Source organism: Erythrolamprus reginae, chromosome 1 (assembly GCF_031021105.1).
Source record: "Erythrolamprus reginae isolate rEryReg1 chromosome 1, rEryReg1.hap1, whole genome shotgun sequence".
NCBI classification, from domain to species: domain Eukaryota; kingdom Metazoa; phylum Chordata; class Lepidosauria; order Squamata; family Dipsadidae; genus Erythrolamprus; species Erythrolamprus reginae.
In genome coordinates, this window is record NC_091950.1 from 350,463,542 (window position 1) to 350,491,116 (window position 27,575).

General features: G+C 37.9%; 1 protein-coding gene across 1 annotated transcript in view; it reads left to right on the forward strand.

Annotated features, from left to right (window-relative positions):
* Positions 1-235: 235 nt before the first annotated feature.
* ZFAND3 (zinc finger AN1-type containing 3) overlaps positions 236-27,575 on the forward strand; it is a 126,695-nt gene continuing 99,355 nt past the window's right edge. Inside the window, exon 1 of the mRNA XM_070734264.1 lies at positions 236-876. Coding sequence (XP_070590365.1) covers positions 806-876 — 71 coding nt within the window. The 5' untranslated portion in view covers positions 236-805. The remainder of the gene's footprint in view (positions 877-27,575) is intronic.

Below are 27,575 nucleotides of genomic sequence, written 5' to 3' on the forward strand. Positions count from 1 at the left end.
ACGACGACTGAAAAGAGCAAGCCGCCGGTAAGGCAACCTCAACGGGAACTCCCGGGGTTTGCCGCCGCTTAGTCAGGGAATTCCATGCAGCAGGGGGAGGGGCACCTCTCAAGAGTTCTTTACCGCACTCTCACTTCCGGGTTTCTCAGGCATGCGCGGACTCTTCTCTCTCTCTCTCTCTCACCCTTGACCCAATCGCTCCAGGCCACCCCAACGACAAGTAATAGCTTGGGGGGGGGGATGTTGTTATCCGATCGTTTCCCCACTACATATCTCAGGGCTCATTCGCCGTGGAATACTGTCCGTTTTAACTCCCCCCCCCCCAGCCGTACTATTTCTTTAAATAAAAGCTCCGCTTCCGCCCCAGCCTCCCGATCCCTCCCCTTTAATTCTCGGAGCGTTGGTACGCTCCACTTGAAGCCGAGCCTTGCGGGCGGACAAGACCACCCTTAACTCGCCCGAGGGGGGAGGAGCTGAGGGCATTGTTGGGTCAGGGGGCCGCGCGCTAATCGCGGGGATGGCTTGCGGTGGGCCCGTCACAACCCTCCGGTAGCCTCGGCCCGCAGCTCAGTGTCACCTCAAGCACCAAAGGGCGCGGCTGTCTCTTTTTTCCGCCGCCGTCGCTTACTGCCGCCCGCCGCCGCCTCTTCTTCCCCGACCCACCTGAGCCGTCTCCCTTGGTAGCGTCCAACCTCCCAGCTGACCGGCCTGGAATCCCGGCTTCGAGTCCTGGCCTGGATCCCTCTTGCCTTGAGCTTCCCCTTCCCCTGCCCTGACCCTGAGCACCGGTCTTGCCGCCGCCGCCATGGGAGACGCCGGCAGCGAGCGCAGCAAAGCCCCCAGCTTGCCGCCCCGCTGCCCCTGCGGGTTCTGGGGGTAAGTAAAACCAGGAATGGAGGGAGGGGGGAGGAAGGAAGGAAGGAAGGAAGGAAGGGAGCTTGCAAAAAAAAAAAAAAAAAGGCCTGTTAGGAGTTGGGCGTGGGGCGCTTTTCCTAGGCTTGGACTCCGGATAATACGTTGCTTCGGAAGGAGTGACGGCCATAGTGGTTTTGGCCCGGCTTGGTGGCTAGCCAGGCTTGGCCTTCCAATACTCTCTGTCATTGTGTGTGTGTGTGGGGGGGGGGGGGGTTACTCACACCCAGACCTGCGTCTTGTGGGAGTTGCATGTGGAAAAGCTTTGGTGGCGGCGGGTGGGTGGGTGGAGGAAGTGGGGCTCGAAGGCCCAGCCAGCCTTGCCCTCCTCAAAAGTGGTGAGGAAAGAGACGTAGGAAAGGAGGGGAGGGTAAAAAATAAATAGCCACTATTGTCTTCCTGTTCTTGTCCTTGTTGTTTTTGGGGCACTTTATAAACCGTATCGGATTTTAAGCCGTGCGTGTGGTTTTTTTTCCTTCCTCGCTTCCCTTATGATTGGCATGTGGTTTTTATTCTCGGCTATTGCGATGTGTCAACTTTGTCTTCCCTTCCCCCAGGTGTGTGACATCTTCTTAAACCTCCTTCAAGCAGCTAGCCAAAAATAACAAAAGTTCATAGAAATGGGCAGGACTTTTCTGGAGAGGGAATATAGTTTTGAACTCTTTTTGCTGGTGCTATTTTTTCTTGGGGGGGGGGGTGTTAATCCCAAAGCTTCAAAAAAGTTTAATCCTTGGTTCTGACATTATTTATTATTGGAAGAGTTGGAAGAGACCTTGCAGGTCATCAAGTCCAACCCCCATTTCGATTCTGAGTTTCTCAGCTGAATGCAGTAAACAGAAGAATGATGACACTGGCATAAAAGAAAAAAAATAAGTTGTTCCTTTCTTTATTAAAGGACCCTCCAATTTGAAGATGGACTGTGTAAAATTTAATTTAATTTATTACATTTATAAGCCACCCAACTCCTTTTGGATTCTGGGCTGTGAGCAAGCAATATGTCAGAGTATCTGTATAAAACAACAATATAAAACAGTCCAGTAACATAAAATCCCTCAGCATTCATTCAGTGGACACATAAAGATACAAATCCAGATTTCTATTTTTACCCTTTAAAAAAAATGAACAAAACTGAATATAAATACTTGACAAAACTTTTAATAGCTTCCTTTAGGAGTTGCCTACGTATCTTGGATAGTTAGCCAATATGGTTGCCATAGCAATATGAATTATCATTGACTCATTGTTCAAATAGTTAAAAGTTATGCATTTAATTTCATATGTGAAATTATAAGCAGACATTGAATACTCTGGTTTGTACATCATAAGCCAGAACTGGTTTGTACATCATAAGCCAGAATTGTTAGCTGAAACTGCTAACTTGGAATTTTCTCTGGCTTGTTTAATGCTTTGTTTTATTGGGTTTCTTAGATTAGATTTTCTCATAATGCAACAGAATGGGAACTACAACCTTAGATTGGTTCCTTTTTTAGAAAAACAACAAGCTAGGATCACAGTTTTAAGTTTAGGTAATTCTACCAGCAGTTTCTGGACATGACGATGATAAACTGAGTAAATACTTGAGTTAGATAAATACAGGGAATTTTTAAACTTGTCTCTTCAAGAAATATTAACTATGCAGAAAATTTATTCCAGTTAGTGATATGAGTTAGTGTTAGAGAAGCCAGCTAGCATTGCTTACAGCTGTACAAGTGGTTATTGTTTAGGTTTAAATAGAAACAGTGCTAATAGGCTTAACACTGGTTTTCTTTCAGCAATATCCCTCATATTTGCATCCCTGTTAAATATTTTCTTTATTTTCATCTAGGCCAAGGTTCGACAAACCCAGGCGCCTGGTCGCCAGTGGCGCCTAGAAAATGTTGTCTGGCGCCTAGAGCCGCCTGGGCAGGGCGCTGCGGTGCCTCTGACCTCTCCGCTCCTGCCCGATGCCGGGGTTTCTGGCGCTCTCCTGCTGGGTCCCAAAGAAGGCAGGCAGGAAGGAGAGCTCCATTCTTCGCGCCTTTTTCCCGCCTTCCTTCTTTGGAGCCCAGCAGGAGAGCGCCAGAAACCGCGGCATCGAGCAGGAACCGGGAGGTCGGAGGCACCGGCACGGCAGCGCCCGCCCAGCTGAAGGTTCCCTGTCGCCATCGGCAAGTGTCCTTTGGTTGCCCGGCGGGAGGGCACTGGCGGTGGGAGCGGGGGGGGGGGGGGCCGCGGCTGCAGCGGCACAGGCAGTCGCGGGGAGATGGCGGGGGGAGCGGGGGGCGGCTAAAGCGGCCCCGGGCACCGTTCCCTGTACGCTTTTCCAGGGGCGCGCAGGGAGCCGCGGCCACCCGCCCGCCTACCGGATTTCCCTCCGCGCGGCTGGGGAGGTGGATTCGCCGCCCCCGCCAGCCCGATCTCCCTCCAGTGGCTGGTGACGTAGTTCTACCGCCCTCGCCAGCCTGATCTCCCTCCGTGGGGGGGTGGGGGGCGACGAACCGACGACCGGGGGCTGTCCGTCCGTGTTGGGTGGTGCAGGGCAGGCACAGGCAGCCCCAGGGGAGAACAAGGGAGGGAGAGAAAGGAAAGAGAGAGTAAGGGAGGGAGAGAAAATTGAATGAAGGAGGGAGAGAAAGAAAGAGTAAGAAGCAGAAAGGATAGAGAAAAAGGAAGAGAAAGGGAGGGGGAGAAAGGAAAGAGGGAGGAAGGGGGGGAGAGAAAATTGAATGAAGGAGGGAGAGAAAGAAAGAGTAAGAAGTAGAAAGGATAGAGAAAAAGGAAGAGAAAGGGAGGGAGAGAAAGGAAAGAGGGAGGAAGGGGGGGAGAGAAAATTGAATGAAGGAGGGAGAGAAAGAAAGAGTAAGAAGTAGAAAGGATAGAGAAAAAGGAAGAGAAAGGGAGGGAGAGAAAGGAAAGAGGGAGGAAGGGGGGGAGAGAAAATTGAATGAAGGAGGGAGAGAAAGAAAGAGTAAGAAGTAGAAAGGATAGAGAAAAAGGAAGAGAAAGGGAGGGAGAGAAAGGAAAGAGAGAGAAAGGGAGAGAAAGGGAGGGAGAGAAAATTGAATGAAGGAGGGAGAGAAAGAAAGAGTAAGAAGTAGAAAGGATAGAGAAAAAGGAAGAGAAAGGGAGGGGGAGAAAGGAAAGAGGGAGGAAGGGGGAGAGAAAGAAGATATGAAGGAGGGAGAAAAAGAAAGAGAGATAGGAAGGAAAGAGGGAGAGAAAGGAATGAGAGAGAAAGGGAGGGAGAGAAAGGGAATGAAAGAGGGAGAAGGGGTGAGAGATAGAAAGGATAGACAGAAAGGGAGAGAAAGGAAAGAGAGAAAGGGAGGGAGAGGAAGGAAAGAGATGAGAGAGGAAGGAGGAGACAGAGGGGGTGAAAGCGATGTCAGGTGGAGACTCGGCAAAAAACCAAGTTTGCTTAAAAAAAATTCTGGCTCCTAAATTTTTTGGCTGGCTCCTAGATTCTGAACAACTTTGTCGACCCCTGATCTAGGCTATCTGAAACACTACATTTGCTAAATTTTGCATTTATTACAGCACTAGTAACTCTAATCCAAGTACAAAATAAGGGATAATTGTGCATTCTGACAGAGATGTTATTTATGGTTACATTTATTTGTTTGTTTGATTTGCCCCTCTCCGTAGACTCATAAAACAGCATATAACAAATTAATATTTAAAATAACTAAAAACCCTTATTAAAAACCAAACATACACACCAACAAACATACCATGCATAAAATCATAAATCAGGAAATTGAAGTGATAAGTTATCTTTTAAAGTAGGTGTTTTCTTCACCTACCTTAAACTTCAAAGAAAAGTAGTGTTTTTGGATTTAATATAGGTGTGAAGTTTGATTACACTATGTTGATTGAATTTTTATATTCCTGCATTAGGTTATTACTAGCATTGTTGACCATTTATATTATTGGTTTTGGAATTGATGATTAAAATGTTTTTTTTCTGGCAATAAGGAAATGTAAGAGGAAGGATGTTCACTAATTTGCGAAATTTATAAAACTTCATCAGGTTATGCTATAGAAGTCATATTTGATAGTGTTCTTAATATGTTTTTTGATTATAGCGTTGAGGGAATTACTGGCTTTCTTGCATAAACAAAATTGTGTTGTCTAATGGTTTTTAATTATAACAAATTCTTGATAAACTTTAAAATAGTTTTAGTATCTATACAACAAATCTTCAATTCACCACTTTTCCTTGAAGCCATCCTTTATTACCCATCCTTATTCGTTGCTTTAATTAACTTTATAGTTGTGCTTCTTCCATTTTCAAATAATATCAATTTTAATGGCATATTAACTGAATGATTCTGGGATTTTCTATTGCCTTTGTAATAGATTAAGAATTAGAATTAAGAATAATTGTAATAATAACCTAAGTGTGTGTGTGAGAGAGAGAGAGAGGAAAATGACTAGCACCTGGGTAGACTTCTCCCTAGCCAGCCAGCAACCTGTGGCTGTAAAAGCTGAGTAGAAAAACAGCTGAGTAGAGAGGCAGCTGTGTTGATATGAGATGGAAACTAAAACTTTAAAAACTAAACTGAAATTAAAAGAGTGTAAAGCAAACTAAGGAAAATTTACTGTTACTGTTCTCCTGAACTACTGTTCACAAAAAGTAGTAATAGTGGAGGAATAGGAGTTGTAGTAGACTAGGAGAAGAGTAGTATAGTAAACATTGAGTAAAAGCCTTTGAGTATTTGTAGGTGAGTTGCCTGGAGGCCAGGTAGAATTGTGTTGGCTTTTCTTTGAGGCTTGAGTCCACTAACCTGTAAATGCACATAAAAACTCATAATAGTAGTATGCTTTTTATATTTATATATTTATTAGTATACTTTTTACATTTATGTATTTATACTAATGCATTCCAAGACTTCTGGTCAAATTACTAATATTTTTTGTTTTTAGTTATTTAAATTTCATTTTAAATCAAGGAATCCAATAAAAGAGAATGTACTTCTGTTGGAATATACCATGAAGATAGTCTCACCTTGTGATCATTCGCTTAGTGCAGGGGTAGGCAAAGTTGGCTCTTCTATGACATGTGGACTTCAACTCCTAGAATTCCTGAGCTAACATGATTGGCTCAGGAATTCTGGGAATTGAAGTTCCTAAGTCATAGAAGAGCCAATTTTGCCTACCCCTGGCTTAGTGTGTTCAAAATTACAACAGGGCTGAAAACAGTGACATGACCAATCCTCATATTTATGATCTTTGTAGCATTCCTACAGTCACATGATCATGATCTGAGCACATTTATGACACTTGATGCATCCCTGGACCACATGATTGTCATTTGCAACCTTCCTAGATAGTTTCTGACAATAAAGTCAATGGGATAGCTGACAGGGAAAATCTCAAATTGTGATCAATTCAATTCAATTTATTAGATTTGTATGCCGCCCCTCTCTGTAGACTCGGGGCGGCTCACAACAATAATAACACAATATAAAACAAATCTAATAATTAAAAGTCATTTAAAAAATCCCTTATTAAAAAGAAAACATACACACAAGCATACCATGCATAAACTGTATAGGCCCGGGGGAGATGTCTCAGTTCGCCCATGCCTGGCGGCAGAGGTGGGTTTTAAGAAGTTTACGAAAGGCAAGGAGGGTGGGGGCAATTCTAATCTCCGGGGGGAGCTGGTTCCAAAGGGTCAGGGCCACCACAGAGAAGGCTCTTCCCCTGGGTCCAGCCAGACGACATTGTTTAGTCGACGGGATCCGGAGAAGGCCAACTCTGTGGGACCTAACCGGTCGCTGGGATTCGTGCGGTAGAAGGCGGTCTCGGAGATATTCAAGTGATGTCTTACTTGTCTCACTTACCAACCGTGAACAAAAAAAGTTAAATTGGATGCCTAACTCAACAACTGCATCCCCTAACAATGAATTTCCCAGTCTTCATTGTGGTTGTAAATTAAATACTATCTGTATTCCAACAGAAGATAATAAACCAAGGAAAATACGGTTTAGGTAGAACACTGAGACAGACCTCGAAGAAATACAATTTTAAAGTAATTGTAAAAATAACCAAAATAAGTTTTGTTTATCAATAATTTTGCTCAAGACATATTCTTGGGGATGAGAGACTTTATGGGAAAAGAGTAGGAGGAATTCCTAAATGGGGTTAGGCATTTCTAATCACAGTGATTTTCTCAGTCTTGAAGTAGGCTAGCTGACTTGTTTATATTTGTGTGTTCAGAGAACTTGAGACAGAAGACAAACTCCCTTGACACCACTTACTGCAGGGCATATTCGTGTTTTCCAGCCAAGTAAAATGCCTTCGATCCAGATACATAAATATGCTTTTCTGTGATACATAACATAATTGCCAATATTTGAAGATGGGCAACTTTTCTAGGTTAAGATCTATTTTCTAATCTCCATACGGGAAAAATGCTGCTGAAAAAAAAATTATGCAAACAGAATTTTAAAGGACATTCAAGGCAATTGGCGTGTATTCAGCTAAAAAAACATAAAGACCTGTTAAACTCTTTGCTGTCATAAGTCATTCTTTGTGTATTTGCATTTATACACAATGTTTTCCTAATGTTATTTTCATCAACTTGATTGTTAGCAGTGGATATTTTTCCTTATAAATCCATGATATAGTGTGTATGCATGAGCGTCTGTGTAATATATGTGTGTGTGTGTGTATATAAATGGGAGCCACTGCTGTATTCATTGCTCTGAATATCTTTTCAGACACTTCATTTCTCTTACCTCTTTGGTAATCTAAGAAATCGCATGGACAGAAGGCTGGCTGGAGCAATCTTACCCAATCTTCTGGTTATTTTTGTGTTCTGTAGATCAACTAGACAAGAAATGGTACTAAACTGACAAGATTACTGGTACTTTTTTTTGCAGATTTGGGGTTTCCATGATCTGTAATCTGATGTGAAAGTGATCTTACTATGTCAAAGGAAGATGTTAATACCCTCCATATTCAGGCATGTCTCAGCTGTTTCACAATAAGGGCTAGAACAAGTGCATGTCCATCAATCAAATCTGCCTTTTGAAAATTAAATACAGTAATACTTAGAAATTCTAAGGGCAATGTTAATATAATTTATGGTGATAATGTTAACATCAGTTAACAAAATTCTAAGTTCTAATAAAAGCTGGAAAAAAGTGTTATATTCTCTTATCTGATAAACTACTGAAAAATTAGGGATAGAATTCCTTATTCATAATGCTGTAAAAGCTCTGGGAATGATTTGCATTTTATTTCATTAAGTTGGTAATGTTTTTGTAGACCAAGTTGAACAATATACAAGCCTATCTGGTCTTGCTGAACTATATTTTCTAGCACCTTCAACCAATAGTAAAAGATACATTATTTATTCAGAATGCAACAACCCAGACAGTAAGGATGTTAATTTCTTTTTTGTTCTCTCAATATTTCCACTATAGAAGTTGCACTTATTACAGGTACCAGTTGGCTTCTCAATACAATTCATGGCACTGATTTTCTCTTCATTTTTTATCCTTCTGGCTCAGGACCAGATTACCTGCAAGATTGCTTAAACCATCTGCCTGTTCTGTTTCCTGAGGTATACCTGGCCAAGGAAATGCTAATACCATGTTTCCTTGAAAATACAACCCTGCGTTATATTTTTTTGAATCCTGAAATAAGTGCTTGGCCTTATTGCCATGCACTCAAAAGCCAGTAGCTACCCTATTCTTGTATTTTCCCCCAAATAAGAATATTCTGTCTATAGTACAAGAATCTCTCTCTTTGCCTCCTCTTAGGGACAAACAAACTCATAGGTCTTAGGACAGTGATGGCGAACCTATGGCACAGGTGCCACAGGTGGCATGTGGAGCCATATCTGCTGGCACATGAGCTGTTGCCCTAGCTCAGCTCCAACATGCATGTATGTGCTGGCCAGCTGATTTTTGGCTTGCACAGACTCTAGGAGGGCATTTCTGGCTTCCAAAAAGACTCAGGGGATGGGGAGGGCATTTTTACCCTCCCCTGGGTTCAGGGAAGCCTTTGGAGCCTGAGAAAGGCAAAACATGATTGATCCTACTGGACCCACCAGAAGTTGGGAAACAGGCCATTTCTGGCCTCCAGGGGGCCTCTGGGGGGGCGGGGAAAGCTGTTTTCGCTTCTCTCCAGGCATTGAATTATGGGTGTGGGCACTTGTGCATGTGTGATAGCGTCCATGCCCACGCTCTTTTGGCACCCGAGGGAAAAAAGGTTCACCATCACTGTCTTGGGAGGTTCACCCCCAAATCTGTTGTACTTGCATAACAACTCAACGCTAATTACCTGCTTGATTTACAGCTTAGTCACATTTAGAGGACTATGAATTTCCATATTTTGGAATGGATAGCATAAGGTTATTTAATTAGCTCAATTTGTTTCAGCATTATCAGTTCTAAGAAATTCTCTTTTAACTTCTTTATATATTAATTCACTCTACTCTTAATAGGACTAATTTATAATTCTGCTAATTCTGTAAAAATAGTAGCTGATTTAAAAGTAGAGTTGTCAGCGCAAGCCGTTAGTGTTTGAACTTTATTCAGTTGCTCTTTTCCCATATGAATGATGAAAACGATTATTGATTTCTTAACTCTTGGAACAGTATTTGATTGACTAAGTTTATTTATCTAAGGGACTTGTTCCTTTACATATAAATCTAAAATGAACCCTTATCAGACTAAGGTCTCTTCTAAAGATAAAGTAATAAACTGAGAAAAAGGTTTGAATTTGTTCTCTAATAATATTGTATAATATAATACCTAGGCAGATCAGAACTTTGATTATCTTAGTTTCTCCCTGGTGGACCGGGAGATTGCAGATAATACAGTACAGTTCTATGTCAGAGCTATGATTAAACAAACAATTCCATTGAGGTGACACTGAACTTTATCTATCTAGGCCAGTGGCTCACGGAGGGGGGGGGGCATGCTCCACAAGGGGGCAATTCGAAAATGAGCTATTAAATGAATTTTTGAAAGCCCATTAATTGTTCTTACATATTTGTGATGAAACAACTGTGTTTCATTTACCTATTGTTGTTTTGTTAAAGTGCATTTCTTAGGGCCTGGTCTGAAAAAGATATCCCAGCTGGGGGGGAGCAGGGAGCAACTGCCCGCCAATCAGGATCGTAGGACTGGCAGAGTCTCTCTCTTTTTCCTATGTTCTTTGCTGCTGGGTGGTTGTAGGGAGATCTGCTCTGTGGGGAGACAGAGTGGATGGCTGTTGGGAAGAGCCCAGCAGTGAGGATACAGAGTCAAGGTCCAAGTTTAAGTAAGAAATAGTTAGATTTGCAGTTATTTTAAGTCTGTGTTTTCCCAGGCCATGTTTTACAAGACTTTTTCTCTCAGAGAAATCTGGGGCTGGGCCATGCATGCATAAGCCTTGCCAGGCCTGTTTTCTTCACTTCCACATACTGAACTATCAAAGCGTTTCCTCACTAAGTTGCAGGTACAAACAAGTGAGCAACTGGGGGAGGTCATAAGTTTCAACCCCCCTTTCATTCATGACCATCTTATTATTCATAAATTAAGCTAAGAATGTTTTTAAAATTTCCCTCTCTGCCCTCTTCTTTTAATATTTCTTTCTTTTAATAATTTGCATCATTTCATAAGTTTTTCTCACATTTATTTCTTTTGGTCACAAGCCCTATGCAAAAAATGAGTAGTGCAAGAAAGAAAATAGTGTGTCAGTATTCACAAGAATATTTAAAACTTGGCTTCATACCCATTATCCATGATGACCGGTCACTTTTCTGCCTCTTATGTCAACAATCCTTGACCAAATGAATCAATGAAACAAAGTCGTCTTGAGGTACATTTGAAGGCAAAACAGTGTGTGTATGTAAAATCAGATTTAAATTACTTCAAGTCTTTAATGGAGAAAAAAAGATCACAAACTGCTACTGTCAGCTGTACTCTTGAGATTAGTTATGAAATTTATTTACTCATTACTAAATCTGGGGGGGGGAGAAATCATACTATAGGGCAGGATTTAATTAAATAATCAATATCAGCATTTCTTAAAACAGTTTTGGAAAAAGATGACACGCCACTCAGTAACAATACTGTTAACAGAAGAATAGCTGAAATGAATAAAGATATTGAAACACAACTTGAAAAGCTGAAATCAAGAAAATTCTCAGTACAAATGGATGAATCAACTCTGAAAGACAACAAGGCCATATTACTAACCTATGCAAGATATATTGATAAAGGTGAATTTGCTTAAGAAATGTTATTCTACAAATCATTAGAGACCACCACAACCGCTACTGACATATATCATCTAAAAAATTACTTGGATGTCAATAATATATCAATGGTAAACATAACATCTTGTGCTGCAGATGGTGCTCCTGCTATGAGGGCAAGAAAAATGGCTGCTTAAAATTGATGAAAGATGAGAATCTAAAAATGCTTCTTGTGCACTATGTTATCCATAGAATAGTTTCCAAAAATATTTCTTAAGGAGGATATGAAGTTTTAAAATCAGTTATAAAATGTATCAATATTATCAAAGCTAATGCCAAATGTGAGTGTGTCTTCAAGCGATTTTGTGAAGATAAAATTGCAGACCATGTGAGACTTGTACTTCACACTGAGTTAAGGTGGCTCTGAAAGGAAAATTGTGCGAAAAGATTCATGGAACTATTTGATGTTCTTGGTGACTTTTTGAGTGACAAGTATGAAATGAAGCACCTGCTAACCCAGTGATGATGAACCTTTTTGGTTCATGTGCCAAAAGAGTGTTTGTGCATGCCCTAGCGCATATTCACGTGCCCACACCCATTCCCTCCCCCCATACATGCACACCCATGCTTCCCCCTGTGCATGCGCACAAGTCCCCGCTCCCACGCATACACACAGGACTCACTGAAGCCTGGGATGAAGAAAAATGGCCCAATGGGAAAACCGAAAATTCAGGAGTTCCAGTTTGCCAGTTGTGCTGTTTTTCTCTTTTCTGAAGCTTCAGAGTGCATAAAACAGCACAATGTGCAAACTGGAAGTCTGTTTTTCTGAACATCCATTTTGTTCATTGGGCCATTTTTCACACTCTGGGGCTTCAGGAAGCTTCCCTGAAGCCTCTGGAGGGCAAAATGGCCTTCTCCAAGCATGAAAATCAGCGCGCGCTGGAGCTAACATAGGGCAACACCTCACATGCCCTCTGATATGGCGCCATGTGCCACCTGTGGCACACGTGCTAAAGTTTTAGAAACATAGAAACATAGAAGTCTGACGGCAGAAAAAGACCTCATGGTCCATCTAGTCTGCCCTTATACTATTTTCTGTATTTTATCTTAGGATGGATATATGTTTATCCCAGTTTTGCCATCAGTATGCTAACAATGGTAAAGCATTTGTAAGTTATTTAACACGTATCTTTGAAAGACTGAGCATGTTGAATAAACCATTTCAAGGAACAACTTTTTTTGATGCAAAGAAGAAAATATTTGGCTTCATTACATTTATAAAGTTATGTTAAAATCATATTTCTGACAAAAAAATCGTTTTTCCCTGGCTAAAAAATGTGACGCAACTGATGCTGCTTTTCTTGTCATTGTGGATCATCTGAAAATTTTGGCCTCTGATTTGAAATATTTTCTGATTTAAAACAAATTGATAGTGCAGCCAGTGCTGATGGATCTATCTGATGTTTCAATGCAATACCAAGAAGAACTTTTGGAAATGGAAATTGATGAGTCACTTAAAAGTTTATTCAATGTGAAAGGAGTGATGGCATGCCTTTGTGATGAGCCAGAAACTAAATACCCAAATTCAACCCAGCTTGCAAGAAAACTGCTGCTACCGTTCCCATCTTCATATTTAACTAAATATGGCGTTAGTGCTGTAAATGATTTGCTACTGAAAAAAAAGAAATCAACTGGATATTACTGAACGAGAAAATCTGAGAATGAAGCTGACTAAATTGGAGCCTAATATAAAATATAAAATCTCTTTGCAGCAGGCATCAAGCACAAGGAACTCACTAACTTAAATAGACTAAAGCAGCAATCCTACAACATTTTCCCAGGAATAAGCCCCATGAAAGACAATGGTACTTACTTCTGAGTAATATGATCTTGAGGTGAACTCAAGTTGTATTTTGAATTTGTTAGGTGCCTTTATTTTAATATGTATAGTAATACATATGATCAAAGTATTACAGAAAAAGGTTTCATTAAAATTATGCATTTCAGTTCTCTATTACATGTTTTGAAACTTTATTTGCTGTTTTTTAATTACCTTTCATACTATTTTTAAAGTTCCTCAGTACTTCTACTGTGTTTTTTTCTTTCATTTTTCTCTTTCATGGATGTCATGTTCTTTGGAACCTTGTTTAAACCAAGTTATTGACCTTTTAGATTTCCTCCACAGTAGTAGGAGTTCACTTTTTGAAAAGTAAGAATTATATGGGGGGTGGGGGAAGGCATCAGGATTTTAGAGATGCTTTGGCAGGGCATGTCCAAAAAAAGATTGGGAACCACTAATCAAGGTTCTCTTAACTTAATATATCCTACAATCTTTTCCTCTTTTTCTTTTCCTTCTCCCTGCCTTCCTCTTTTTTCCTTTTTTGTTTTACACACACTAAATTCCGTGTTTAATTTGGTGTTTTCTTGATTGTAGTTGGTTAAATCATAACAGTCATAATCCCAACAAACCTTAGCAGGCTTTCAACAAGTGTAGGAAATCCTCAATGAACACTGGCAATTGGGACAAGAATTGCTGTCGCTAAGCAAAATAATGTTCATAGGTGTGAAAAATGGTCATAAGTCACCTTTTCCAAGGCTATTGCGGCTTCAAATGAATAGATAACAGAGTTGGAAGGACCTTGGAGGTCTACTAGTCCATTTAATCTTGCTTAGGCAGAAAACCTTACACCACTTCAGACAAATGGTTGTCTAATCCCTTCTTAAAAACTTCCAGTGTTGGGATAATTTACAACCTCTGGAGGCAAGTTTTTCCACTGATTAATTATTCTAACTATCAGGAAATTTCTCCTTAGTTCTAAGTTGCTTCTCTGCTCGATTAGTTTTCACCCATTGCTTCTTGTTGTACCCTCAAGTGTTTGGAGAATAGTTTGACTTCCTCTTCTTTATGGTAACCCCCGAGATATCGTACCACTGCTGTCATGTCACTAGTCCTTCTTTTCATAAGACTAGACATATCCAGTTCCAGCAACCGTTCTTTATATGTTTTATCTTCAAGTCACCTAATCATCTTTGTTGTTCTTCTCTGCACTCTTTCTCACAGTCTCCACATTTTTTTTTACATCATGGTGACCAAAATTGGATGCAGTATTGCAAGTGTGGCCTTACCCCAAGGCATTATAAAGTGGTATTGATATTATTAATATCTTGATTCTGTCCCTCTCGTTATGCAGCCTAGAACTGTATTGGCTTTTTTTGGCAGATGCAGCACACTGCTGGCTCATATTTTAGTGATTGTCCACTAGGACTCCAAGATCCCTCTCACAGTCACTACTATTGAGTAAGGTACCACTTATACTGTACCTGTGCATTTTGTTTTTCTTGGCTAAATGTAGAACCTTACTTTTTCACCATTGAATTTCATTTTGTTAGATAGTGCCCAATGCTCAAGTCTGTCAAGATCCTTCTGTGTCTTAAATCTATCTTCTAGAGTGCTGGCTATTCCTGATAGTTTATTGACATATGCAAATTTGATGAGTTCCCCATCTATCCCCTCTTTCAAGTCATTGGTGAAGATGTTGAAGAGTACTTAGCCTAAAATAGAGGCACTGCATACCTCCCTCCATGTAGATGCAGTTTCATTGAAGACTACATGTTGGTTAGCCAGTTACGAATTCATCTGGTAGTGATGCTGTCTAAATCCACATTTTTCTATCTTATCAACTAGTAGGTAATGGTCTACTTTGTCAAATGCCTTACTGAAGTCCAAGTAAATTATATCAATAGCATTCGTCTGGTCCACTAGTTTTGTCACCTTGTCCAATACTGCAATAAGATTAGTCTGGCATGATCTATTTTTTAACAAACCCATGTTGGCTTTTGGTTTTTACTTTATTTACTTCTAGGTGTTTGCAAATTCATTGCTTGATGATCTTTTCCAGAATCTTCCCTGGTATTGAGGTCAGGTTGATAGGTCTGTAATTTCCTGGATCATTTCCCCCCTCCCTTTTAAAAATATAGGAACTATATCAACTCTTTTCTACTCCTCTTGCAATTTCTCAATGCTCCAGGATCTTTGAAAGATATAATTCAGTGGTTCTGAGATCACATCTGCAAGTTCCTTCAGAATCTTGGGGTGTAGTCCATCTGGTCCTGGTAATTTGAACTTATCTAGGGTAGACAGATGTTTACTTACCATTTTCTTCCCTATTTTAATTTGTGTTCCTAATCTTTTTGTGTGTGTGTGTTGCTGTTTTTGATAGTTTGGACTGTTTTTTCCCCTTTGGATAAAGACATGCAAAAAATGAGTAAAGTAGTTATGCTTTCTCCCTGTTGCTTGTCATCTGCTTGCCACTTTCTCCCAGCAATGGACCAATTGTTTCTTGACTTTTTTCTTGATTTTAACATATTGAAAAATGCTTTTTTGGGGAGTTAATTTTTACTTTTGTTGCAAGCCTTTGTTCGTTGTGGCCTTAACTTTCCTCACTTCATCTTTGCAAGCTTGAGCTATTTGCTGATAATTCTTCCTTAGTTATTTGTCTCTCTTTCCACTTTTTTATATTTGTCCTTTTTGTCTTTCAATTTGTCAGAGTTCATTATGCAGCCATGCTGGTTTCTTTTGAGAGCTGCTATTTTTCTTCTTCATTGGTATTATGCTAAACTGGCCATTAAATAAGCTGTTGTAAATCGAGGACTACCTATTACTGCAAAATTTCAGGTTTGAAATTTGAAATCTGCAAATGGCTTTGAAGAAGGCAATTTTTACAGCTTTCAAGTGCTGCAAAGATTCATGAATCCCTCTCATTGTTTGGTGATCAGGACATTTGATCTTTGAAAAAATAATGTGCAAATTATAGAATAATAAAAAGTTTTTTTGATTTTAAGTAGAATTAAAGGATTCTTGCTGGGAATATTACCTTAAAGCAAACATTAATGATTCTTAAAATTTTAAATATTTATGTCTTTAAAGTCTTGAAACATCTATTAACCTATGGCAAGAATTTTGATATAAAGTTAGTATCTAAAATCTTCCATTAATTTCCGTTTGATATTTGGGAATGAATTAATAAGGTCAGGTCTATTTAGCACTGGGATGGGAGCCTAGGGGGAATAGCATTATAGCTGCAAAGTTGAAGAAAGTAATTGAAGTCACTTCCACACTGTTACAGGAAAATTGCATGTTGTGTCGATGTAACATTTAGAGTTTGAACTCTATTTAAGGGCAAGTTTGTGTTTTAATGGAAGAGTCATTCAATGTTATTACATACTTATTGAGCAAAACCTAAATGTATTTGAAATCTCCTGATAAATGGTTTCTTACGGTTAGAAGATAAACCTGTTAGTTATTTTCATTCCATTCCAGGTATTTTAGTGAAGAAAGAAAACATTGTAAAAATATGCACAGCACATGAAATTTCAAATCACTTATTTATTATTTCTAGTTTGATCAGTCCTGTACAAATCCTATCCTATATTTCCATCCTATAATTCAAGGGTGTCAAACTCGCATCATCACGTGATGTATTGTGACTTTTTCTCCTTTGCTAAACCAGGTGTGGGCATGGCCAGTATATGATGCATCCGGCCTTGGGCTGTGAGTTTGACAACCCTGCTGTAATACAACCCAGAAAGATTAGTGTAGTGCTTTTTATGTTTCAAGTCATTCTCTACTATGCATGGTTTTCAGAATAACTAACATTCTCTCTGCATATCAGATGAAATAATTTCCTTAAATCTCTTGTGTTTCGGAAAGATTACTTGATTTGCAGGGTGCTTTTTCTGTTTCTTCATTTATAACCAGAAATTCATGTTTGTAATGCAAAGGCTGATTAATTTATTGTCATCGTTAATCAACTCCCAATGACCACATAGATTTTCTTCATGACACTGTAGCCCTAACGTGGTCTTCCAATGATGCATTTATCACCGTTATAATTTAATATATCCACCTTGCTGCTGGTGAGCTTTTCCCCGTATTAGGCCCTTTTAAAAAATATTATTGCAAGTAGTCCTCAACAACCATAAATTTAGTAACCATCTGAAGTTAAACATCATTGAAAAAATGACTTGTGACCATTTTTCATACTGTTGCAGCATTCTCATGCATATTCATGAGCAAAATTTGGACACTTGGCAATTAGCTCATATTCATGACAGTTACAATGTCCCAGGAGTCATATACGACCATCTTTTGCTACCTTCTAACAAGAAAACTCTATGGGAAAGCCAAATTCACTTAACATTTGCATTATTAACTTAACACTAGTGATTTGCTTAACAACTGTGATAAAAAAAGGTTGTAAAATGAGGCAAAATTCACTTAACAACTGCCTCACTTAGCATCACACATTTTGGGCTCCATTATGGTCATAAATTGAGGACTACTTGGTAAGCAACAAGTTACCAAATAATGATGTACAAATGTATATCGTCATTTGAAGTGCATTTTCTAGAGTTCCCCAAGCATTGAAACTTGATAGTCAGATTTTTTTTAGTTTCTTTCAGTGAAATATTTCTATTTATTGAGAATTATCTCTGAAAACCTGTGAGTTTTTAACATGGTGTCAAGAAATGGCATTTAAGAAGCAAAAATTGTGCATATGTGTATGTGTGTAAATGTATAAGTATGTATATATGTTTATACATGTATATATTGGACAAATAAAATATCCTTGAAACATCTGTAATATTGTTACTACTTTTCTTTCAGGTTTATGACAGCATATTTTTTGTTCTGTATTTGATTCAGTAATTGCTTTAGATACGAAAAGAAAAGTCAGTATGTAAATATTTTAATTAAATTGATTTACTCTGGATAAATTAAATATTTGTTTTTCACAAATTAATTGTACAGTGGCTTTAGAATAGGTCAGACAACACACTGGATCAGTAATAATTTAAATAAAATATAAACATATACATTAAAATATAAGTAGTGTCTTTCAACTTCAATGGAAAACGTGGAGATGTGTTAGTCCATGTGTTCAGTGTTTTGTTTTTTAAAAAAAACTTGAATGTATGTAAAATTTACCAAACATGGCAATAATTATACTTTTGGCCAAGTGTGTCCCATGCAATTCCAGCTTGTGCATTTGAAAGTTATATGCATATTTATACTTGCACATCTTGCTCTTCCTCTCTAATCATAGTTATGCCCTCTTTCCTAATATCATAATATTCCCCTATAGCTTTCTATAAGTGCTACAGTAATAACAGCTTTACAGTATTTTCAGGCAGCACTGGCAGTGTTACAGAAAACCAGTAGCACTAAATTGCATCACCAGTTTGGATGTAGCTAGACCAATTTGTTCCTCAGTATGATAACATTCCTTGTAGTCTGGGAGTTGAAGTAGTGAAGGTTTAAAGAGCATTTGTGGTAATCTGTTTTAGGGTCATAGGTGGGTGATGGCTTGTTACCCATAAATTTAAATAGAGATGAGTAATTGGATTTGGTTCAGTGTCTGGCTTCAGCTTCCTCTACCCAGTCTGAAGAAAGAAGCTTCCCACATTGTTGACATCAATTTTGGTATGCAGGAGGAAAAAGAACCATTGTTCCTCATGTCTTCCTACATGAGATGAGAGAGAGATGCTAGGCAAACAGAAGGACTTAAGAATTTGTGGGAAATCATTTAAACGAACCCTTTCACTTCTGATCTTTCTGTACAAAGTGAAATTGAAGTGCAGAAGTGATAACACAATTAGTTTCTACTTACTTTGTTAGGATTTGCTTTCCGCTTTGAAAATAAGATTAGATATTAGTGCAGAATGGGGTTTCTAAAAGTAGTGGGAAATTGCAGATCTGATCCAACAGAGTACTGTTTACCTTTTTATTTTGTTTATTGTATCCCAAATTCAACTTTTATAATTTAACTCTTTTAGAAGCAAATATTTTGTATTGCTTATTGATGCATTATATATTGTGACATTGAGTAAGTTTCATTATAATAGCAGAAATAGTTTGCTAAAATATCAGATTTTTAGGGGGGGGGGAGGCACATGTATAACAGATCAGAAGAGGTGGTTGAAAATTATCCATGTAAAACAGATGGTAAGCTTTGAGTTCTTATCATTTCTGTAATTACTGCTGGACGGTATACTAGTAACTTGCCAAAGTTATACAGTAGTTGGCATTGCTTTGCCAGAATGTAATCTTGCTAGTTATTTATCTGTGCAGAGGTATCTTTTAAAAAAAAATCAATGTGTAATTTAGGTGAGATCACAGAAAGGAATGTTAGATAGTCAATACTTCCCACCTTGTTTAATGACTTGTAAGGTAGTTTTACAAAACAAAGAGAAGAGCAGGCCCAGTTATAAGGAAACTATTTTCCTAATAAGCTGAGTAAAATAAAGAATCCAGAAGGTGGGACTCCAAATAATTACCAAGTTATTGATGTAAGTTGTTCCCTAACAAATAACATTTGTTTTGTCAAACTATTAAATGGAATAGTAAGTGAATTAAAGATGCTTTACTTCAAGACTTTATATGTCAGTTCTTGTTTCCAATTACAAGGGTTTTAAAAAACCTTTATTCAGCAATGTACTATTTGAATTGAATTGCTGTAGAATTGGAACCAATGGGTTCTTCAGTATTTATTATACACGAAGAATAATTTTAGGTGTATTCGCTCTGATATTATAGCATATTATATTGACTTCAGAATTGTTTTTGAAAGATGGAATGTAGATGTTTGGACATAAATGTAACTATGAGTATAATCTTGGCAAAGATTTAAAGGGATTTCAAATATGGTGGCTTCTAATTTTACCTTTTACCTTGTGAAGTATATTTTACAAGTTCTAAACATGCTTTTATCCTCCAACATGCGATATTAAAAATATCAAAATAATTTTCCAGGTACTGTAATTAAATCCAAATTTACTACATTTCACAGATAACCAGGATAGTTTAGAATTTTGCTTTACCCGAGTATTGTAACTTGTTATGTTTATCTAATTCTGTTTGAAAATTGTCTAGAGTTGTATGAAAAGACCTTATTTTTGTGTTTTTAAAACATTTTGACATAACATGCAGTTGTGATTGTTATTCATTTTTGAATTTAAGTGCTCAATTAATAATACATTTCATGGCACTGTTGCAGTTAAGCTATTCTTTTCTTTTGCCAGTTTTTATAATTATTTAAGCTTTGACAGCTTGTGATCAGCAGTGTGATCTTAACAACTTGTTTAATTGTTTCTATGGGAACAGCAGAAACAGCAGCTGGCACTAGGAATGTGTATGTGTGTACTGTATACTGAATGCACTGTTGCACTGCAAACAAGCTAATATGAAGGCTGCTTATAACTTTTGCTGTTACAGATTACTTTTTATAGGTATACACATGTAGAGTATGCAGTGCAGCAAAATGCAAAGAAACTTTTGTCTGTATTGAAAGATCTGCTCTTTGGTTGTTTTTTTGGTTTTGTTTTATTTTGTATGGCTACTATATAGATAACTTAGCAATTCAACTCTGGTTGAATTGAAGTGAAGTAAAGGAAATGAATATATATTGGATCTTTTGTTCTAATGTGAAATAACATCAAACCTGGCTAACAACTAATAAATTATAATTTTGCAATAATTTCATTCTGTTTTCTATCACAAAATATTATAGACATAAATATATTATGACTAAATTCTTGAAATCTAAAATACTGTAATCTGAAAGCAAAACTGAATAGAATTAGACCAGAATTAGTTGTTGATTTAAGTTTATAGTCTCTGACAAGAACTAAAATTTTCTATGTTCATATTGTTTTTAGCTCAGCTCATTAAATGTTTGGAAGTGCTGACATAGGCAACTGTTTCTGTAACCATAATGATAAAGAAAGTTATTTTGCTGCCCTTAACTATAATTTGCTGATGTATTAACCTCCTGCTTAAGATTCCATTTTTATAGAGTTGGGTAGTTTTTATTCATGAAAATGAAACATTATGGATTCTTAAATTCAATTTAAGATACTTCATATAAAATAATGAAATAAGCTTGTGTTAGTTTTTTTCAATATTAAGCTCATAATTAATATAGAAAAGTTGTTAATATTATCTTCTATTCTTTCAAAAACTTCAAGTCTAATTAGTTCAGTATTGATTAAATAAACTATTTGGTCCACATTAGATCTCTTCAAAATATAATTTTGGCATCTTATTTATTTGTAATGGTACATTCTGATATCACTATATGAAGCCATATTGGTATAATGCAGACTTTAATTATAGATTCTTAGAGACAAATATATTTTATAAAATGGGTGCTGGTGATTAAGATGTTAACTTTTCCTAATTTTACTTTTAATTCCAAGTATTATTAGATTTTGTTTCTATGAAATTGATAACTGATTAAACATGGAATATGCCCATAGAGATGAAAGTAGAATATTTCCAAATTACACCGGTTGGGGAATTTAATCAGAAAATACAGTAACTACACACATGTATAGGTGGTTATATTGAGAGAACACCTTTTCCCCCGAACGCCATCACTCTACTAAACAAATAATTCCCTAAACACTGTCATACTTTTTACTAAGTCTGCACTTCTATTTCTACTAGTTTTTTCTCATCATTCCTATCATCCTTTTCCTCCCACTTAGGACTGTATGACTGTAACTTGTTGCTTGTATCCTAAGATTTTATTAATATTGATTGTTTCTTCATTGCTTATTTGACCTCTATGCCAATCATTAAGTGTTGTACCACATGATTCTTGACAAATGTATCTTTTTCTTTTATGTACACTGAGAGCATATGCACCAAGACAAATTCCTTGTGTGTCCAATCACATTTGGCCAATAAAGAATTCTATTCTATTCTAGTCTATATAATAATACATACTCAAGTACTTTTTCAACCTGAGATGCACATTTTTTCAAATATATTTTACTATAAAAATTGGAGTTGAATGTTTCTAAATTTGTTGTAAGAGGTGCAGTTTTAAATAGAAACAAATGAAGCTGTCTCAAATGTTGCAAAGCTATTTCCTCATTTCTGAGAATAGAATAGAATAACAGTAGGAAGGGACTTTGGAAGTCTTCTAGTCCAACCCTCTGCTTAGGTAGGAAATCCTTTACTGTTTCAGACAAATGATTATCCAATCTCTTCTTTAAAACTTCTGGATTGTTCTAACTATCAATAAATTTCTCCTTAGTTCTAGATTGCTTCTCTCCTTGATTGGTTTCCACCCACTGTTTCTTGTCCTGTCTTCAGGTGCTTTGGAGAATAGTTTTATTTCCCTCTTCTTTATGGCAGCCCCTGAGATAGTGTATTATTATAATAATATGTTTGTGCCTCCATAAAGAATAACAAGTCATATAGCATAAATTTGCAAGTATTCCAGCTATTCCCTAGATTTATACGCTATTTTATTATTTATTATGCTTTAGAGAATGTATACATCCAGATAATTTTTTTTTCATGTTAGATGTTTATGTAATAAACTTCATATCATTCCTTTATTAGGGATTCTTTGAGTTTCTGTGAGAAAAGTAAGATATAAATCTGAGAAATAAAAGTAGTAATATTAGTGGTGAAGGGTTTTTTTTTAAAAAAAATCACATTGTTTCAATATTAAAAAATATTTTCTTAACTGTCTCATCCTTTTTGTTTAGTACCTCATCAGAACAGCTTTAGGTAATTTTCTACATGTTTAATAATAAATAAGTGAATTACGCTTGGACCAAGGTATTATTTGGTAGAATGGATCTGACTTTCAAATTACAAATCTATGTTTTTAAAACTGTGATTCTTTCATTTGGAATTGTGCTCATCCCAGACCCAATATATTAGCAAATAAGATCCACTACCAAAGTCATTCATATTTGGGTTTTTTTCAGCCAGCATACTGGGAAATTCAGGGAATTGAAATCCCTATATCTTTAAATTACTGAGATTTGGGAAACATTGATTTCAGCTAATTTATGTATGTGGTTTACACCCAAAGTTCATAGATGCACAGGATAAATTTTCTGACAGAACAAATGGTCAGAACGACTTGCCTCCAGAAATCTGAATCCAGAAATTAGAGGTATAACAAGCAGGAAGAGGGAGATTGTGATCCTGCTATATAGAGCGCTGGTGAGACCACATTTGGAATACTGTGTTCACTTCTGGAGACCTCATCTACAAAAATATATTGATAAAATTGAACGGGTCCAAAGACGGGCTACAAAAATGGTGGAAGGTCTTAAGCATAAAACCTATCAGGAAAGACTTAATGAACTCAATCTGTATAGTCGAGGACAGAAGGGAAAGGGGGGACATGATCGAAACATTTAAATATGTTAAAAGGGTTAAATAAGGTTCAGGAGAGAAGTGTTTTAATAGGAAAGTGAACACAAGAACAAGGGGGCACAATCTGAGCTGAGTTGGGGGAAAGATCAGAAGCAACGTGAGAAAATATTATTTTACTGAAAGAATAGTAGATACTTGGAACAAACTTCTAGCAGATGTGGTTGGTAAATCCACAGTAACTGAATTTAAACATGCCTGAGATAAACATATCCATCCTAAGGTAAAATACAAGAAATAGTATAAGGGCAGACTAGATGGACCATGCCGTCAATTTTCTATGTTTCTATGTTTCTATCTCAAGAAGTTGTGGGTGCTCCAACACTAGCTATTTTTAAGAAGATATTTCACAACTATTTGTTTGAAATGGTATGGGATTTCCTGCTTGAATTGGACTATAGAAGACCTCCAAGTCCCTTCCAACTCTGTTCTGTTCTAATATTGAAAATATTATTTATAAATCAAACAATCTAAAAGTATAACTATGTCCTCCAACCCCAACACCCCCCCCCCCAAAAGCAGCAAAATAATTTTTGAAAGTCTATGCGCAGTTCAGTTTGCAACTGAAAATTCTTGCCAAACTATACTGGGGTAAGCTCTAGGCAGGGAAAGTTATAGTGATGCAAACCAAGTGGAATCCCCTATTTCAGTATGAGCTCAACATGTGCTAGAGAAAGTAATTTCTTTACAGTTAGTCTTTAAACATGGGTATATGTATAGAGACTGAACTTAAGACGTAGCTTCTAAGGCATCATAAACTAACACCCTGACCTTTGAAAGTCAGTCGATAAATTTAATACAAACAGTACAAGTAAACTAAATTTAATTTCTTTAAAAAAAGTCTTGTTTATGCTTGAAACTTTCAAACTATTTTTTAAGACAGCCACAGTGGAGTCTGGAGACATGAATCGAGACAATTGAATCCAAGTTTGTCATCTTTAAAAGAAGTTGAAGGTGATAAATGGCACTCCCTGCTAATGCTATTGCCTGATTTTCAGGAGACAATAACTAGTCCACAATCCTCAGGAGTTTATTTTTAGAGCATGTGGTCTTGCAGCAACAAAGGAGAATTGCATCTCCTGTTCCTTTGACAAAAAGCTGTTTTAGTAACAGAAAATTGGTTTTAACAGAAATTATTTGGACTATCAAAATTACACATGATGGTACTGGGTTTCTATTATTATATAGTATTATTATAAAAATTGTAGTGTTATGAACAGTATGTAAAACATTGACAAGGATTACATGAAAGTTTTGTCTATAGAAATGAGGGGAAGGAGGAGAAGCACAGCCTTGCTTCAGAGACATTGAAATAAACTTTTAAACATTCTAGATCAGTGATGGCGAACCTTTTTTTCCTTGGGTGCCAAAAGAGCGTGCGTGGGTGCGATTGCACATGTCTGAGTGCCCACACCCATAATTCAATGCCTGGAGAGGGTGAAAACAGGTTCCCCCATCCTCTGGAGGCCAGAAACAACCTGTTTTCCAACTTCTGGTGGGCCCAGTAGGCTCATGTTTCACCCTCCCCAGGTCCAAAGGCTTCCCTGGAGCGGTGGAGGATACAATTGCCCTCCCCCATTCCCCCGTAGGCTCTCTGGAAGCCAAAAACACCGTCCCAGAGTCTCTGTATGAGCCAAAAATCAGCTGGCCGGCACACACATGCACATTGGAGCTGAGCTAGGGCAACGGCTCGCATGCCAGCAGATATGGCCCTGTGTGCCGCCTGTGGCACCTATGGCATAGATTCGTCATCACTGTTCTAGATGGTTCATATTTTTAAAGGCAACTTCTTCTTCTTCTTCTTCTTCTTCTTATTATTATTATTATTATTTAGATTTGTATGCCGCCCCTCTCCGTAGACTAGGGGCGGCTCACAACTTAATAATGAGAGAGAAATGTTAAGCAAAATATTAAAAATTGCTCCCAAAAATACATGGTATCAGACCTCAACAGAACTCTTGAACAACCCTGTTTTTAACTTTTATCAGAAGGTAGATAATTCAATTCAATTCAATTTATTAGATTTGTATGCCGCCCCTCTCCGAAGACTCGGGGCGGCTCACAACAATAATAAAAACAGTATAACAATGGAACAAATCTAATAATAAAATTATATAACACCCCCCCAACAATTTAAAAACCATACAGCACATACATACCAAACATAAAATATAAGATAATATATAATGCTGGAGAACCCACATCTTGAAAATAGGAAATAACCAACTGTGTTTCCCAGCACAATCAAAGCAGTTGGATTGATTTTATTGGAAAGATGTGATCCTGCAGGTAACTTGGTGCCAAACCATGGAGGACTGTACTGTATAAATTAAAACCAGCACTTTGATTAACCTGTATGACTGATGTTTAGCTGATCCAGTTTCAGTTTAACTGATCAAGTTTCAGTTAGACTAACAATTGCTTTAATAAAAGTTTAGGTGCTAATGTTCTTTTATTAAAGCTTAGTAAGATCTATAGAATCCTCAATTTACAATTCCAACTGGGACTGGAATTTTGTTTGTAGATTGTGATGGTTTAAGTCGAGTCATGACTGGGCCCAATTTTGCAACTATTTTTATGGACGTTCTTAAGTGAATCATGTGATTTTAAGTTTGAATCATGCAGCTTTTAAGTGAATCGTGGTTGTATGTGCAAACTCATTCTCCTGAATGACAGGTCTTACTGGAAACCAACAAAAAACATAAGAGATCATAGTCACGTGAATGCAGGATGCTGTAATCACTTGTAAACATGAGCTAGTTACCAAGAGCATGAAATGTGGTCATATCACTAGGAATTGGGGTAGCAGAATACTTTCAGAAACCGTCATAATTGGTCAAATGGAGAACTACCTGTTACAGAAAAGGATTAGTGATAAAATTGTGAGAAGTACATTTTATTTTTTTCTCATTCTGAACTTTTTAGCCAACTAAAAACTTTATAAAATCAGATTTTGATTCTTGACATTTTATAGTCCCTAGAAACAACAGCTGCATTATTGAGCACCTTGATTTTAACTTAGCCAGTACATTTCCAAGAAAAGCAATTGTTCCATTTCTCTCCTTGAATTCACTCTTAAAAGGATACTAAATGTTTTTCTAACTCCAAACGAGGTACCTTATGTTCTTCATCACACTTCATTTGTTTAATTATTTTTAATCTTAACAGTGAAAGCCGTTGTGTTAAATCAGTTTGTCAGCTCATTAATCATTTAGTATAAAAACTTGGTCTATCCTATTTCATACCAAATTCTACAGTAGTAGGTATTTTTCAAGGTCAGTCTTAAAAAAAAAAGTTTGATAATCATATGGTGGGTATAGCTGTAGAATGGGTTATCCTTGTCCAGTCAGAATGAGGACTGTCAATTAACATTGAAGGTATGTTTGCCATCTTGGCCCAGTTTTGACGAAGCTGAAGAAAACAGACCTGACATGACCAGACACAAAAAAATGTCAAGTATCAGGAAGAGTTCTGGACCCCATCTGATAACTGGCACTGTAACTGCCTCTACTGTAACTATTGCTGCCACACTGGAAAATGCTGAATGCCAGCTCTACCCCATGAGAAGAGGCACATCAGGTAAGACCAATGTCCCTTCTCCATGGTGGATGGAGCTAGCATTCAGAATGGGACATACCAAAGCGCAACGTCCCCTGGGTGGGAGAAACTTGGACCCCCTGTCTAGGTGCTTCATGCACAAGCTGCAAAACTCTGCAACCAAAGGCCACTTCTGCTGATGTAAAGGAGTAAATCTTGTGATGTCTAATGAATTGTGTTGGCAACAGCTAGGTAGCCGCCTAACATACCTCCTCCAGGAACACCTGGGTTGCCCAGGCTGCGGATGCAGCTGCACTACGTGTTGAATGTGTTGTGATGCAATCTGGAGGCTGTTGCATGGAAAGATTGTAGGCCTTAGCAATTGTGGCACATATCCACCTGCCAATGGTAGAAGATGAAGCCTTGAAGCTGTGAGAGAGAGAGGAAGAAATCCCACCAAGAGTGCCTCCCATTTACGGTCATAGACGTTCTGTCAGTATAAATCTGGATAGCTCTGCAAACATCCAGAGTGTGCTGTTGGTGCTTCTGCAGATGACATGGATGTGGAAAAAAATTAGGGAGCACTAGCTCTTGCACCCTGTGAAACCACAAATTAAATTTTGGCAGGAATGATGGGTTGAGGTACAGGGTGACCCAGTTCGGAAATCTTCCAGGCCAATGTTATCACTATCAGAAAGGTCAGCATGT